General features: G+C 41.8%; 1 protein-coding gene across 4 annotated transcripts in view; it reads left to right on the top strand.

The window, feature by feature from the left end:
• Positions 1-16,798, top strand: part of LOC126475223 (uncharacterized) — a 179,072-nt gene that overhangs the window by 40,257 nt on the left and 122,017 nt on the right. For all 4 annotated transcript variants that reach the window (XM_050102891.1, XM_050102889.1, XM_050102890.1 and 1 more), the window contains one exon: positions 11,807-11,986. In XM_050102891.1, coding sequence (XP_049958848.1) covers positions 11,807-11,986 — 180 coding nt within the window. The remainder of the gene's footprint in view (positions 1-11,806; positions 11,987-16,798) is intronic.

The following is a 16,798-nucleotide window of genomic DNA, read 5'->3' as shown; positions in this document are numbered from 1 at the left end:
GAGCTGACAGGACATTACCTCAACCCTCAGCCCATGTAGGTTGTGGCCGGACCCCCTGGCTGGCGGTTCCATTGGTATAGTGGAAAAATGTTGGCAGGCTTGCAGAGGCAGCTGACACATGGCAGACACTAATTTGAAGCCCAGCTGTCGAAACCTGCCCAGCCTGTCCAGATTGCCAGTCTTTATATACAATGGGTCAGGTCTTGTTGTGACTGAGGTCAGATACATGACCTGCCAAACGCTGCTGAAACTGAAACAGCAGTAACGTGGGAGTGGGAGCACTCGGTTTTCGTGACTGAGGGGGGGGGGGGGGGGGGGCTGACACACACATATTTTTCCATTAATTATTTAATTTTTCCATTAATTATTTAATTTTTCCAACTCAGATTTCATTAAAAATGCTGGAAATCTCACCAAGTGAGCAAAACAATTTCGATAACGTGGTGTTGAATTGTGCTGAAAACACAGATGCTCACTGGTGCAAAACATGAGACCAACACAAAATTAAAACTGTTCTTACACATTAGATCAGATTAGTACTTGTTCCATAGATCATGAATGCGACAATTCGTAATGATGTGGAATGTGTCAGGTTAATAAAAGGTGTCTGTACAAGATATTACATTACATAAAATATTACATGACACTTAATTCCTTTTTTTGGGGGGGGATTCCCCACTTACTATATCCAGAAATTCATTTAATGAGTAGGAGTAGTACTGCATACAACAAACACACACGACATGTGTTCCTAACCCCAGCATCCAGAGACTTAGCCTTCTCTCAGGTGACATGGAGTAGGGCAGAACTAGCCAGAAATATTGGCTGCCTCTTGCAGTTGTGGTGATAGCTTGTTCTCTTTGTGTCACCGAGAAGTGGAGTCATGTATCAGAGGTGTTTGTGATATGCTTTTCGTCATGCCAACATGGGCAATGGATGCATACTGTGTAGTTTTCTTCTGTATAGCTGAAATGCTTCAAGTATTTTGTTCTGGTATTTGATCATGATTACTCATTCATCAAATTTTGGAAGGATTGGATAGTATTCTTACTTTATGCCATCTTCAGTAAAAGTTGTTTCTTGTAGGGACCAGCAAGCTGCCGTCCCCATGCTTTGCAGTGATTTTGTGTGTGTGTGTGTGTGTGTGTGTGTGTGTGTGTGTGTGTGTGTGTGTGTGTTCCTAATCTATCATCATGAATTAGGTGTTCTGAAATATGTTTGTTCCTCTGGAAGTCGTTTAGCAACACACAAAACACACACACACACACACACACACACACACACACTACATTCACCACAAACCATAGGGACATCAACTTGCTGGTCCTTATGAGAAACAACTTTTACTGCAGATGGCAGAAAGTAAGAATACTATCCGATCCTTCCAACATTTAATGAATGAGTAATTATGGTCAGATAACAGAACAAAATACTTGAAGCACTTCAGCTAAACAGAAGAATACTAAATAGTATGCATCTTCACTGTATTGCCCATGATGGCACAATGAAAAGCATATCACAACCACCTCTAAATACATGACTCCACATCTCGGTGACACAAAGAGAACAAGCTATCACCACAACTGCAAGAGGCAGCCAATACTTCTAGCTAGTTTTGCCCTACTCCATGTCACTTGAGAGAAGGCTGCTGGGGACCTCAGGTTGCGAAAACAGCTGCCAAAGATCATCTCTTTGACAGCAGCACTGTACACAGCAGGTGGTGGGATTTCAGAAACACTGGAGGGCAGCAACACAATGGCACAGAAACATCTGAAAACATTGGTTATTACCTCGATGCTTACGTCATAGTTGCTGAGATGCTGGCTTGACAAAAATTCTGAGCCAGTGGGTATCGGCAAGTGCCTGGATTTCAGCATTGGGTTCTGGCTTGAGCATGTATTGCTATACCTCCATGACTGGGATTCAAAATCCCCCTATCAATTTTTACTCATCAGTTTTTATCCCTTTGGTTGTTTTTTGTTAGTTGGTACATCGCTCATCTCCCCCCATGGGTACAAGAGAATGGGATTATGCAGGGCTCCATACTGAGTATTACATTCATCACGACCTATGGACTAGGACCGCTACTGGAAAACCTGTCACCCCTTCACTGCATGTTGACTACTTGTTTTTGGTATAGCTCTCAGTCTGTACCCTTTGCTGAATGCCAGCACCCAGGTGCCATCCGAAGTGCCTCTGCTTGGACCCTGTCCCATAACTTCCAATTCTCTCTTGCGAAGACACAGGTCGTGCATTTCTGTCATCACACAACAGTCCGTCCTTATCCAGAAGTCTACTTGGGTACCAAGTCATGGACTTAGTTGCACAGTCCTGATTTTTGGGACTCTTCTTTAATAAAAAGCTGACATTGCTGCCCCACATTCATCAGCTTAATACTAGCAGCATGTAAAACTTGACTCTGCTTCCTTGCCAATGCCTCTTGGGGTGCAGATCACAGTACTCTCCTTCATGTTTACTAGGTCCTAGTCCCGCACCAATATGACTATGGTTCCCAGGTTTATGACTTGGCAGAACCTTCTGCTTTGAAATTCTTGTGCCCAGTCCATCATTGTGGAGAGAGTTGCCTCTGGCACTTTCCATTCTAGTCCAATAGACAGTCTCCTTGCTGAAGTGGGTCCCACAGTACTTACTCTTGCTCTTTTATGCAATCATCATGCGTATCCCAAGGATTGAACTGGTCTATTATTGGCTTGAGAAGCAATTACTCACCCAACATTCACTTTGAAAATCTTACGTGCAAATTTGCAGGTGCAAAGAAGAACACTCTTGCTTACCTTCTTTGCCAGCTGCCTCATTCATTCCTTTTTACTCTATTCTAATTGCTTTTGGGTTCAGATAACCCCTTTCCTGCAGCAACCTATTTTCCATTTTAGGGGTAACACACTAATGAATAGTGGCTGCTGTCCATCTTTAATGCTTGGACTACAATGGATCAGGGATGGGACTCCCGTGGGAGGGACAGCCTATATCCCCTGGCCCCACCCACTTGCTAACCTGATTATTTTTCTCGCCTTGTTTTATTATTGATGGTCCAACTGACGACCATTACATTTTTAGTCTTCTGATTTTTACTATTACAACTCACCCAGCTAGAAGGCATTCTTTACTCTGTAACTGTCTTTGCCCTTCATGTCAGGATGGCAGGGGATCCGTTGTGGGCGGAGTGTCTCTCGCCATAAATGAGACTGAGAGATCCCACATCTTCTCTAATGTGTGGACTGGCCCTACCCATATGCTTTTACTTCTCCTTAAATTATTTCTCAGCTCTGGCATCAATATTGCATTTAATTCAAGTACTTTCGTAATCCATTCAATTTCTTTCAAATGTCACTAACTGTAGGTGAAGTATGTCTTGACCGAAGGACTGATGACATCGCTGTCTAGTGTCTTAACTCCCAAGCAACAGATTTGGGCTTTTCTTACAAACTTGGTGATTTACTAATCAGTTACTCCTGAGAGCCTTCAAGATTCTGCAAGGATGATTTTCCTTCTTGATGGAGATTTAGGGTCATTTTCAAATTCACTTCATACAGTGAAACCTGGAGGATAGCAGGATAGATGCTGGGGCATTCATTTGAGCTTTCAAAGTTGACTCGCTTCTGCAAAAGGTGAAAACAGTGATCTTATCATTGTGATATCAGATCACATGAACTGTTGGCTGTTCGATGTTTCAAATGCATACACTTTGGTTACATATTATTACACTGTGGGAACAACCCATTCTATGTAGATTGTGGCAGAGCATTACATGAGAATGCTCCATGTGGTCAAACAACTAGTTAGTCCATGAGACTAGTGAAGAGATACAATTTAATACTTCATTGGAAGTGGTAGCCCTACATATACACGTCGATTTTAAGCATTGCAATACTTTCTACATCCAAAGCATTATCGAAATGTCTCGCCAAGCAATCTACTATAACCGCCATTTTATAATTTCAGTTTTTGTGTTTTAAATTCTGTGTCTCCCACTAATTTTAGTGCAGCATATGATGCTTTGTCAGTTGTCAGAATATTGGTCTGTAGTCTCAGCTTTCTCTTGTGGACTCATTTTAACATGCACGATGTTTTATGTGATAGTGACCACTTTGACTGCCCATTCTCTGCCGCAGTGATACCCATCAGGATACTCTTCAGTTTAGAAAAGCTGATTGATTTCTTCAAATCCTGCTATCCCCTCTCAAGATAGAAGTGCATTTATCCTCAGACATATGACAACTGTGATATTACATGCATCAGATGCAGTGATTCCTCTTGCCTCACAAGGGAAACTCCCTATCGCACTCCCCTCAGATTTGGTCTTAAGAAGGCCCAGTGGAAAGCCCATCAAGAACTGAATATGTATTAAGCATGAAAACAGGAAGAAGGTGTACTGAACTGTGGGGAAAAAAAGCAAAATAGAAACAGTGAATGGTCCAATCTCGAGATGTGTAGCATCGAGCATACTTGCATAGCCATGGCATCATGATTATGTGGGTACGATGTTGGACTGGGAAGGGGGATATCCATGTTCAAATCTCGCTCATGCCCCAATTATTATTATTATTATTTTGTTTTTTCCCCACAAAATTATGAACTGTCCGTCCAGTTATTGAAGTGTCTGTTCACGGTATTCACATTTTTGTTTGTGTAGTGGTGTAACGTCCGTTTGCAAGGTGGTGTGAGAACGGAAGTGCCAGGCACACATACCTCCTATTTGTTCTATCCAAGTGCCACATGTTATGACTCTTGCATTCCGTTTTGGAAGTTTTGATGCTTGAATTGTTTTTTTGTAACATAGTTCTTACCCACTTGTGTGTGTGTGTGTGTGTGTGTGTGTGTGTGTGTGTGTGTGTGTGTGGGGGGGGGGGGGTTCCTTTCCTTCTTTTCCTCTTTTTTTTTATGTGTGTGTGTGTGTGTGTGTGGGGGGGGGGGTTCCTTTCCTTCTTTTCCTCTTTTTTTTTATGTGTGTGTGTGTGTGTGTGTGTGTGTGTGTGTGTGTGTGTGTGTGTGTGTGTGTGTGAGAGAGAGAGAGAGAGAGAGAGAGAGAGAGAGAGAGAGAGAGAGAGATCAATGCAGCATCTAGCCTGCTCTCACTATTCATCACATTTACTTCCAACGGTAATATATTCTTACCATATGATATGTTCTGTAACCAGTGTATAATATGACAGTTGCCAAGACTTCAGAAGGAGAAAAGATAAGTGACCAGATGGAAAGTTAATAATTTCGTGAAAAAAAAAATTTGGGGCATGAGCGAGATTTGAACACCAATCTCCTCCTTCGCAGTCCAATAACGTGATAACATAACCACAATGCTGTAGGTACACAACTATGTTTTTCAGTACACTTTCTTCCTCTTTCCATTCTTGATCTGTTTCCAGTCTTTGACGGCGTATACACTAGGCTGTCTTATGACTAAATCTGAGGCGAATGCAATGGGGAGTTTCCCTTGTCAGTTTCCCACTGCCATAAAACTCAGATAACATGACGGGACAATGAATGAAAGTTACCAAAAGGCAATATAGCGGCATAATGTTTGTCAAGGAATGTACTTAACACTTTCAGAAGACTCAGTCCAGACCTGCTATCTAATTAAAGAAAACTCCAGGAAGAGTATTGGAAAAGATTAGTACTCACTCATTATTGGGAAAAACAACGCTGCGAGTACCACTCATCCTGCAGCATTCTGTGGCACCACTCATTCTGACTCCCTATCATTTTTGATGAGCAACTAGCAGTGCAGTTTGCTTGAGCTTTGGCATCACAAAGTTACCCTCCTGCCCCTGACCCCTGCGAATCTGAGTGTATAGTATTTATCCAGCCTTCAGTTCTCAGCTTCTGCAAGCACACAATGACCAATAAAATAAATGTGAACTGTTCAGCATCTTAGTACAGTGCAAAGAGGCACCAGGCACTGATCACATACATGAGCAGATGACACACTATTTATCCATAAATTACAAACATATTCTTGCATTTTTAATCATGTTTGGCATTAGGATTAGTTCTTATCCCACTGGAATAAACAAAACATAGTTTCTGATTTTTGAACCAAGAAAGAACCCTCATGAGGTGAACACAATCACACCAACTTTCTTTTTTTATAAATGCTTTATGCTACTGTTAGACTAAATGATGAACTGGTGACTGGAACTCTTGTGACTGAAAGACCTCTATCCATATTTCTGTGTGGGGTTTGGAAAGGACAGTCAAGAAACAACCACATAATTAACTCTGAATCTGCCATTAGAATGACATCACCCATTATTATTATTATTATTATTATTATTATTATTATTATTTTGAATGGCTCAATGGCGTGGTGCAAGCCTTTCAATTGGACACCACTTTGAGGACTTATCCAATAATCCCATGGGGAAAGTGGACATAATTCTTTAATGTGAAACCTGAACTATGTGTCATTTCTTTACATTATTGGAGGTTGAAGGCTAGGTTAAAGGTGTCCTGAAAAAGTACCTGTGGTTCAGTCGGAATGCACTCCCACAATCTCTCTGCTTCCAAGCATGTTCTTTACCACTAGGCCACCAGGTGCCATCTAATAGCACTTAAGACTTTTAGAGGCTGTGTGACTTGCAGTCTCACCTTCCTTATATGTTGATGTTTTTTGCACCTATTACATGTTTTCAAATGGGAGTATTGTACATGTTCCTACAGGGTGTTGTAAGAAACGTCCAGTTGTGACCACTCACCCATGGCATTCAGTTCACTATTTGAGACATGCATGTAATGCGGTCATTGAAGAGTTCTCCCAGAGTCAGTCCTCTGTAAAACGAGTTACGGAATGTAGTGGAAGTATACTGCTTTCTAGGTCTAGTTTTTGATGCTAAGAAAGCGTAGCGACTTCATATACACTGTCTTAAACAAGTGCCAAACAAAACTTAATCTTGTGTGCTGTGATTGCGCCACTGTTTGGTGACTATATAAAGTTCTTGTCCTATCCCCTCATTGCTATACTTTTAAGATGCAGTTCATCACTGTAGTTTCGGACTTGAAATTAGCGTGTATCAGATGAGCCATGTAGGTATCATCCTGAGAGACGGGCATACACCCTTTCCAATTCGATGGCTCGAACTATTACTTAACTATCCTGCCCATGTACTTCATCTAAAAAAAAAAAAAATCCGAACCACGATATTTTCTTCCTGGCCAAAGGGTATGACGCCCACAAATACACCTCTGTGCAATGTCCTGATACCAGCCAGTGTACAATCCAAACTCTCCAAACTACATGTGACATTTTGAATCTTTTCACAATTGTCTTCACAAACACCCCTGATAAAGTCTCTTGCCCATAACTTATATATATATATATATATATATATATATATATATATATATATATATATATATATATATATAAAAATATAATAGAGGGAAACATTCCACGTGGGAAAAAATATATCTAAAAAAGAAAGATGATGAAACTTACCAAACAAAAGCGCTGGCAGGTCGATAGACACACAAACAAACACAAACATACACACAAAATTCTAGCTTTCGCAACCAATGGTTGCCTCGTCAGGAAAGAGGGAAGGAGAAGGAAAGACAAAAGGATATGGGTTTTAAGGGAGAGGGTAAGGAGTCATTCCAATCCCGGGAGCGGAAAGACTTACCTTAGGGGGAAAAAAGGACAGGTATACACTCGCACACACACACATATCCATCCACACATACACAGACACAAGCAGACATTTGTAAAGGCAAATGTCTGCTTGTGTCTGTGTATGTGTGGATGGATATGTGTGTGTGTGCGAGTGTATACCTGTCCTTTTTTCCCCCTAAGGTAAGTCTTTCCGCTCCCGGGATTGGAATGACTCCTTACCCTCTCCCTTAAAACCCATATCCTTTTGTCTTTCCTTCTCCTTCCCTCTTTCCTGACGAGGCAACCATTGGTTGCGAAAGCTAGAATTTTGTGTGTATGTTTGTGTTTGTTTGTGTGTCTGTCGACCTGCCAGCGCTTATATATATATATATATATATATATATATATATATATATATATATATATATATATATATATATCCTTCAATCCTAAAGACATGACAGCCATACCTATTCTACAATGATTGTTTCATGTGATTCCGAGTTCAGAAATAAGCTGCACTGAAGGATCATGTTGATTACTGTGCAGGCTATGCATCCCCACCCATATATAATACACACACACACACACACACACACACACACACACACACACACGACCATGAAAAACAGTCTTTGCCATCGGAATGTAGTATCTTTACTGCAAAATTAGTTACTGAAAAGGACACCCTTGTCCTGATTTGTGGATGACCCTGTTCAATTACTCTTCATATCTTGGAATAGAGAGTGGTATGCCATTACTGCCATGAACAAGCTGTGTACCATGTGAGTCTAGAACGGCATGTGAGTTGTCTTGCAGAATTTGCGTCCTGCCGAGGATCTGTAATTCTGTGCCAACTCAACACTTGAATGTCCACCTCTGTTGCTGAATCATTAGCATGGCTTGCTGCTGTGCAAGGGACCTAGGTTCGACTCTCGATACTGCAGTTGTTTTTTTTGTGGGGGTGGGGGGAGGACTGGTATGGGCTGTACTCAGCCATGTGAGGCTAACTACTGAGGAGCTACTTGGCTGATTAGCAGTGGTTTGCAGGTCAAGAAACATGACAGTGACCGGGAGAGCTGTTTTCTGACCCCCTGCCCCTCCATACTGTGTTCAGTGATGCAATTGACAGAGGATGACATAGGTATTGGCCTGTCTATGACTAGAAGGTAGAACTTTACTCCCACCCCCTTTTGTACCACATCTGAATGACACATGAATGCATTCTTAAACATTCCACTCCCATCTTCTTGTGTTGGTAGTGCCCTTAATGTAATTCTTGTTTGCCGTATCCCACCCATAATGAACACTGCAGTGCCTAAGTAACCTCACCACACCTAAACTATCAATGGTAAATATTGTACACGCAGCCCAAAGTGTATGCTAAAGGCAGGTGCACAGATGATATTATGGGTTGGTGTGTCTCATAGTACGCTGCTCCTTGCCATTGTGCATTGTGTGACCAGCCTTCTCCTTATGTGTGCACCACTATAGTGGACTAAATTTTAATAGATTGCCTCACTTTTACCATGGTAAGGTGAACTTCAAAGGCAGCCAGCTCATTACCTTCAGTTTTAGCTGATGAAGTCCACGCAAAAATCCTGGTTTTACATTTTGTCCAACAGTGCAGCTTATATTATCTTATTTTAAGGCGGATAATCTAATCTTGCCCATCTCCAGACAGAGGTGGGTGTGGCTGGTTGTATCCCACTTCTGTTTCAGCCCCGGAGGACTTCCAGCTATCCATGGCTAACAGGATAAACTTTTGATTCATTTATGCTTTACATTCCTCACAAATCTAATCTCAGGGTGTCACCTGACTTCCTCTTACCATTTTGTTGACCCTGCTAACTTTTATGATGAAGGGAATGCTTCCAATTCAGTGTGTAGTAGATACTGCTCTCATACCATGATGATGGGAGGCCTTCAACTGTTTTTCAGACACTATTTTCTATCCATCCCATGGCACTTTCTTCTCCTTATGTAACTGGTGTTATCCTTCCTCCCGTCTCCTTACTTTTTCCATCCCAGATGAAAATACTGAGGGTTGATATAGGTCACCATCTGGTTTCTTTTGCAACAATTTTTATTGAGATTACACTCCCTGGAAGAAAAAAACAACAACCTTAAAGTGTAAAGCCCATCATACTAAAACATTGACTTATTTGTTCTACCGAAAATGTGTTTTCTCTGTAGGATGTAATTATCTTGCCACTCACACCAGTCACTCAGGTACTCTCTCTCTGTACTCATCTTGTTTCTATACCATAGTACTGTCACACTTCGTAACTGTTGACTGTTATCTTCCTCTGTGCTTCCCCACCTATGCTAATTCAGTGACTGTTTTGTACTAGAACTGCTGTCGACCGATACTACTTTTGTAAAGTAGTTGACCATAGTATAAAATAATGAATGATCTTCCATGAAATTGCACTGGTTTACAATACAAACAAAACATAAAATAAGCAGTAAAGAATTACAGTTGTAATAAGAATAATAACAGAGTGCCCATTTGGCTGTATATATGTTAAATGAGAACTGTGGTGAATTTCCAGATACATCTTCTATTCTGAATAAATTGTGGCTTACCTTGTGTATTTCTGGCACTGTCACTGATTAGTATAACTGTAAAGTAACCCACAAACAAATATACATTATGAAAGAAACTGAGTTGGTATATGAATCATTTCAGTGCTTCTCTCTCAGGTAATTTGAATTTAGCTGCTTGCTTTTGTGCACAAATATAACATAGCTAATTGTGAGTGATAACCTGGTTTTTACTGTGGCATCCAAACATCACAGCTGACAAATTGTTAACTACTTTTGGAATGTAACGTCTCACAATATTTTAATGAAGAGAGTTGAAAATAGCCATTTGCAAACGTATAGGATCATTGACCATAATCAGCTGTCTTGTTTTTTATATCAAACCGATGATGTTCCATACTTTGCATTGTTGTAGTTCTGCAGTCTCCAGCCAGAAGGTCTCTGGAGCAATAACTTCACTGAAAATTAATGTAACTCAGAACACAGCAACATAATACTGCCTGGCAACAAGAAATGGCTCAAATACTTTGTGGAATATATGGATGGGATCCAGTGAGATGTTTCGTAAAACACACAATTGTCATTACCAACAATGTACACCCACATAATAATTATTTATTGTAGCTGGCAGGGAACAATTGATTCAAAGCTTTCAGTTTCATAACATTAATTTTTGCTATGTCCTCTACAAATTGTAGTTTAAATGTGTTTTCACAGTTCTGAATTCATCTGCTGAGCATGAATGTCCATGTAACAGTTGCTTTTCTGTAGAAACCGTTCTCTCATCTGCCACAGTTCACCTTCCTTCTTTCTCCTCACTGATGAATAAATAACTATTAACTTTTCTGGCAGTCTCTCATATTACTCTGTCGACCCATACTTCTTTCAAAAGAGTCCCAGCAATTCTGGTTCTTCCAGTGTCTTCATTCCTTAGTTGATAATCTTTTGTATTGACATTTCAGCTCATGTTTCTTTCTTTCATCTTCTTACATAAATTACAAAATTTACAATGATGTTGCATAAAACACAACAGAATGTATATTTGGAGATAACATAATATTCCTTTAATTTTAAGCTTCATCTTAGGATTTCTATTTAAAAACAATAAAACACACATTGCCAGTACATCAAACCAGCGTTACAGTCATGGATAATAGATGAGAAGTTCCTATTCAAACTGATCTTACAGAGAAGAAAATCTGTTGCAGTACCAAGAAAAAATTTTACTTGCAGTTTTTTTTTTCTCTCCACTAATGCTACTGATGAGTGATATTGAAGAACTTTGCAGGTTATCCTGCACACATCTACCATATTTACCATATGAAGCACTTCTGCAAAAATTTCTGTTATCTTTTAAAGAAATCATCACTATTTTTTGAGCAGTTCTTTTTGCCACCCACAGTGTAGCCGCTATAACTGAAAGGATGAACATTTTCTGCTCATACACACCATATCTACAGTCTAAGGTGATAACTGACAGTAAATATGCATGAATGCAAATGTGTCTTTAGATAGATTACCAACTTGTTTTGGAGCTGGCTCAGGTTTCTGTCTTGGGTGTGTTGTAAATAAGTAGTTGACTTTTTTATGTGCCAGTTCACTTTTTTGTGTTTTAACTCTATTAAAATGATATTCTGTAAAATTTGTTTGTAGGTTGGGTGCCAGGAATACAATGGATTGCTCTTATCAATGGTTGCAGTCCTCCATTCCCAGTTGAGTTGTAAGGTTGAGATGGCATCTGACTTGGTCACTTATTCAGCTTTAGTCATTAAAATTGTTGTCAGTGCATTGGCAGCTGATGTGGCAAGTTGGCTTTCCCGACATCAGACGAAGGTAATAAATAAAATAAAATAAGTGGGGTTGTTGTGAAACTCTTTAATTAAAAACATTGAAAGCCGTAGCTTTTGTTAGTTTTTCAGTGACTAAAGAAGAGATTACATGCTACATATGCTAAGATGTATTAACTACCTGTGAATGTGTACCCTCCAAACTACCATTTGGTGTGTGCTGTAAGGCATATATGAAGCAGAATCTCTCCCCCTTCCTAAGATCATTTGCTAACAGTAGATTGTAGATACCTATTATGTAAGATAAATCTCTCTAATTTTGCTGTCAGTCTGCTTACTGCAAAGTCTCGCTCTGCCGCCCCCCCCCCCCCCTGCCCCCCAAAAAAAAAAACCCTCCACTGCCCTGCCCCCCCCCTCCCACCCCTTACCCACATGCGTGAACACACACACACACACACACACACACACACACACACACACACAAGAACACACACACAGAGAGAGAGATTATGTTGCACCATAACTTTTTTCCCAGTAGCATGTCATTATTTATTCAACCAACCCATCTAATCTTCAGCTTACTGCTTATCAGCAACATTTCAGTTATGAACATGGCTGCATACAAGACAAATAACTTCAGAGAAGTCTTCCTAGCACTTTGATTTGATTTTGACAAGGAAGCTTAAACAGCTTAGGTCTAAACTGCCACTGCCCGCGCCGAAACGGAGTTTATTGTGCGGTATCACTCCCTGTATATGTAGTAAAGCTAACCAAGGCCCTTAAATAGTGCAAGGAGTCCCTTTACCAGTTTTTTGTTAGACACAATTTCTTCAGTGCCAGTTGTCCCAAATATTCTGTATCTTACGCTGTCCAACACCATGCATTCAAAGATAAGGTGTGATGCAGTTTCTTCACTCTCATCCCCTCATCACAGATCCTACATTAGGGTCTTCTTCCATTATACCCATTGTGTGTTGGTGTTTTATGAAATTCCCCTGGCCGGTCATCAGTCTAGTCATGAGTTTGATCTCTTTCCTGTTCAGTCCCATGATTACAGAGCTTCTTTTAAAACATGGCTTGGGCATCATTACCTTACCATGTTTTTGTTTATGGAGCTTGATCCAATATTATTCGTGATGTTTCCTAAGCCAGTTCCATAGTTCTAGTTTGATCATAACCTTGGTGATTGTCAGGACAGGTTCCGGCCCAATAAATGGAGTCGTCCCCATCCTAGCCAATCTGTTGGCTTGTTCATTGCCACAGATCCCTAAGTGGCCAGGGACCCACACTACATTCACCCTGTGATGTTCTTCAGCAATCTTAGATCTTGTTGCAAGAGCTGCCAGTAATTTTAGGGCTGCCTGGCTGTCTGAATAGATGTAGATGCTACAGTCCTTGTAGCACTTACGCATATTCTCCTCCACACATGCCCTGATTGCTTTAATTTCAGCTTGGAATACAGAGACCAGTATTCCTAGAGAGATGATGCCCGCCAGTCTTGGCTGAACCCCACACTCCCCTGCCACAACGCCTTGGTCTGATTTCGACCCTTCAGTGAACCAAACCATGTCCCCTGTACGGTGTTGAACTGTAGTTTTCCACTGCTCCCTGCTTCCAATTATTATGTTGCAAGGCTTGTTGGAGCAGTTGGGAGTTGTTATATAGTCAGCAGGCATTTCCCCAGCCATTCCTATATGTACCTCACTCACTATGTTAGTGTGTGATTCTGGATATCCCAGTGAGATCCAGTTTTTGCCAGTTTTAAGTCTTTAAGCACCAGCTGCTACCTTCATCTTTACCGAAAGGTGTAGTGGAGGCATGTTCAGCTTGGCTTCCATTCCAGCAGTTGGCATGCTACTAATTATGCCTGTTATGGCTAGGCAGGCCAGTCTCTGCACCTTAGCAAGCTCCTTAGGTCTAACCACCGTGGTGTATATCCAGTGCATACCTCTGGGGATTAGGCCCCAGTTTTTACCACAAGTCCTTCTGGTACTCACTACAGTACTTTTTGCCTTGGAGCAGATGCTCTTAATGTGAGGGGTCCATGTTAGTTTCTCATCTAAGGTTACCCCTAGATATTTCACTATCCCCTTCACAGGTAGAGTTTCATCGAAGAGCTTTAGATTCCAACTTGAGTGTTGGATATGCCTCTTCATAAATGGCACCACAATAGTCTTCTTAGCATTAACCCTCAGATCCTGTTTAATGCACCAGTCTTGCACAATGTCCGATCCTCCTCGTGCCGTGTTTCTAACTGTGTCAGTAAATTTGCCAATTATTACTATGACAAGGTCATCTGTGTATCCTGGGCAGAGGCATTGTCTGGAATTTAGTTCCACAATGAAGGGACAGAGCTCCTCCTTGTGGGCAACCTCTAGTGGTGTTAATTACCATATTTTCGTTCATCATGGTAGCTTCTACCTTCCTTCTTTTAAGCATAGCCCTGGTCCACCTACATATAGTGGTTCCTAGGTCATGCACCTCTGCTGCCTTTACCATGGAATCGAAGGTCGTGTTACTGAAGGCCCCCTCGATATCCAGGAAGATGCAGAGGGCTATTTCTTGGAAGTGAAGTGCTTTCTCCACCCTCCCAATGAGTTGATGGAGAGCTGTCTTGCATGATTTACCTGGTTGATATGCATGTTGGTGTGAATGTAGAGGGGCTGTAATTAGCCTCCTCTCCGCAATGTATACATTAACCAGTTTTTCCAATGTTTAGAGAATGGGAGAGGATAGACTGGTCGGTCTCATATCCTTGGCCTTAGTATGATCAACTCTCCCTGGCTTTGGAATGAAGACAACCTTCACTGCCCCCTAAGCATTGGGAATGATTCCTAGTTCTAAGCTAACCCTGAATAAACTGCATAGGACTCTTATGAGATTCTCTCCTGCCTGTTGCAGGAGAGCTGGAAAGATTCAATCTGGGCCAGGAGACTTCAATGGTTGGAATGTTCCCATTGCCCATTGTATTTTATTGAAGTCCATGCCCTTCTTGGCCGATTCCCAGTCCTCTCTCTGAGTGCCTGAGAACCATTGTCTGTCCGGGATCACGTTCTGTTCTGTGTTGTCTGGCAGAGCATATTGAGGAAAGTGAGTTTTGAGGTGCAGTTCCAGCATTTCATGTGCTGTTTTTGTATATTCCCCATCCTCCTTCCTCTACATACCTATTGGCTTGGTTGGTACTCTAGTGAGGATTATATGAGGTCTGGCTTGAGGAGACATGCTCTCCAATTCCTCACAGAATGCCTTCCAGGATGCCTTGTTTGCTTGTCTGATTGCAAGGTTGTAGTTGACAAGGGTCTCACGATATTTTACCCATTGTCCTTTACGTCTTGCAAGGTTAAACAGTCTTTGTACCTGTTTCTTTGTACCTGTTTTCTTTGCATTTCCAAGTTATTATTCCACTAAGGCACACTCTTATTTGTGCACTTCTTTGTGATTGTGCATTTGTCCTGATAGGAGGTCACTATGACAGAGGTAACAGCCTCTGCTCCTTCATCAAACTCTACTTGACTCCTTATTGAGGTTTTAACTTCAGATAAGACTAAGTAAAGGTCCCTCCTATATGTCTACCAGTCTGTTTTCCTGGGATTCCTATAGGTCATGGTCTGTCTGATTCCCATTTCAACCTTGAATTTAATGTACGTGTGGTCTGGTGAGGATGGCTCTAACACCACATGCCTTTGTTTGACATAGCTGCCCTTCATCATGGAACCAAAGGTTATGCCAATTATTTCTTCCCTTCTGCTATTCCTGAATGTAGGTTCTTTGCCCCTATTCAGGACCTCCAAATTATTAGCTAAAAGAAATTCAAGGAGGTACTCACCTCTACTGTTAGTGTCCTTGCTGCCCCACACTAAGTTGTGGGCATTGGCATCACATCCCACCAACAGCTGGACACCTTGCCGATGGCAAACCTCTACAGTCTCCTCACCTCCAAAGGAGGAGGAGGAGAGCTGTCTTCATAAGGAAGGTATGCTGAGGCCAATACAGTTTCTCTCGTGATACCTTCCTCATGTTGCTGCAGTCTAATGGTCACTAGGTCCCCGGAGCAGAAATCCATCACTGGCATGAAAGAAATTCCATTTCCTATATAGATGCATGTTCTTGAGTTTCTTAGATTTCTAGCATAAATCAGCTTAGCTCCATTGCCTCCGAGGCCCAATACTCCCTGTTTATATAAATAGGGTTTTTGTATGAGGCCCATGTACACTTCCTGCCTTCCCAGGCAGCAGCTCAGGGCAGCAGAGGCCCCTTTACTGTGCTGCAGATTAATCTGCAGCACCTCCAGTCTCCATCCTGCTGCCATCATTACATTTAAGGTCTTTGATAACTCTGATGGTGACTTGCGAGAACCCTATAAACAATTTCAGGTCTTGCTCTCACTTCACCTTCAGGGTCTTCTCTCCGACCACCACCACCACCACCACCACCACCAGGGTTCATGCTTTCAGTACAGCCTTATGGTTGATCACTCTCCAGTCTTCTATCGAAACTTTTGGGTTCTGGGCCCCTATTTTCTCGAACAGAGTCCTAGGAGAGACATCCATAAGGATCTTTGGTACCCGTATTGACACCTTTGTGGTCTTACGAAGCTCCACTGCCGTCTTGACCTGCAGCTTCACATCTTCCCACGGGGATATTATGGGCACCTTGTCCTTAAGCCATTCCACCGTGTGCGCCCCCTCACAGACAAAAATGAGGTCACCGTGATCTAGATAGACCCTCCTGAAGTTGGGTCCTGGACCAGTGTCTCCCCCCCCCCCCCCCCCCCGCCCCCCCAAATCTTTTCAAAGATGGCCATCTGTACAAGTTCCTCCTGCTGCGAGGTGATGGCCACCAGTGGATAGCCTTCCTG

The sequence above is a fragment of the Schistocerca serialis genome, chromosome 4 (genome assembly GCF_023864345.2).
Source record: "Schistocerca serialis cubense isolate TAMUIC-IGC-003099 chromosome 4, iqSchSeri2.2, whole genome shotgun sequence".
In the NCBI taxonomy this organism is placed as follows: Eukaryota; Metazoa; Arthropoda; class Insecta; order Orthoptera; family Acrididae; genus Schistocerca; species Schistocerca serialis.
This window is presented reverse-complemented; position numbering and strand designations above follow the sequence as displayed.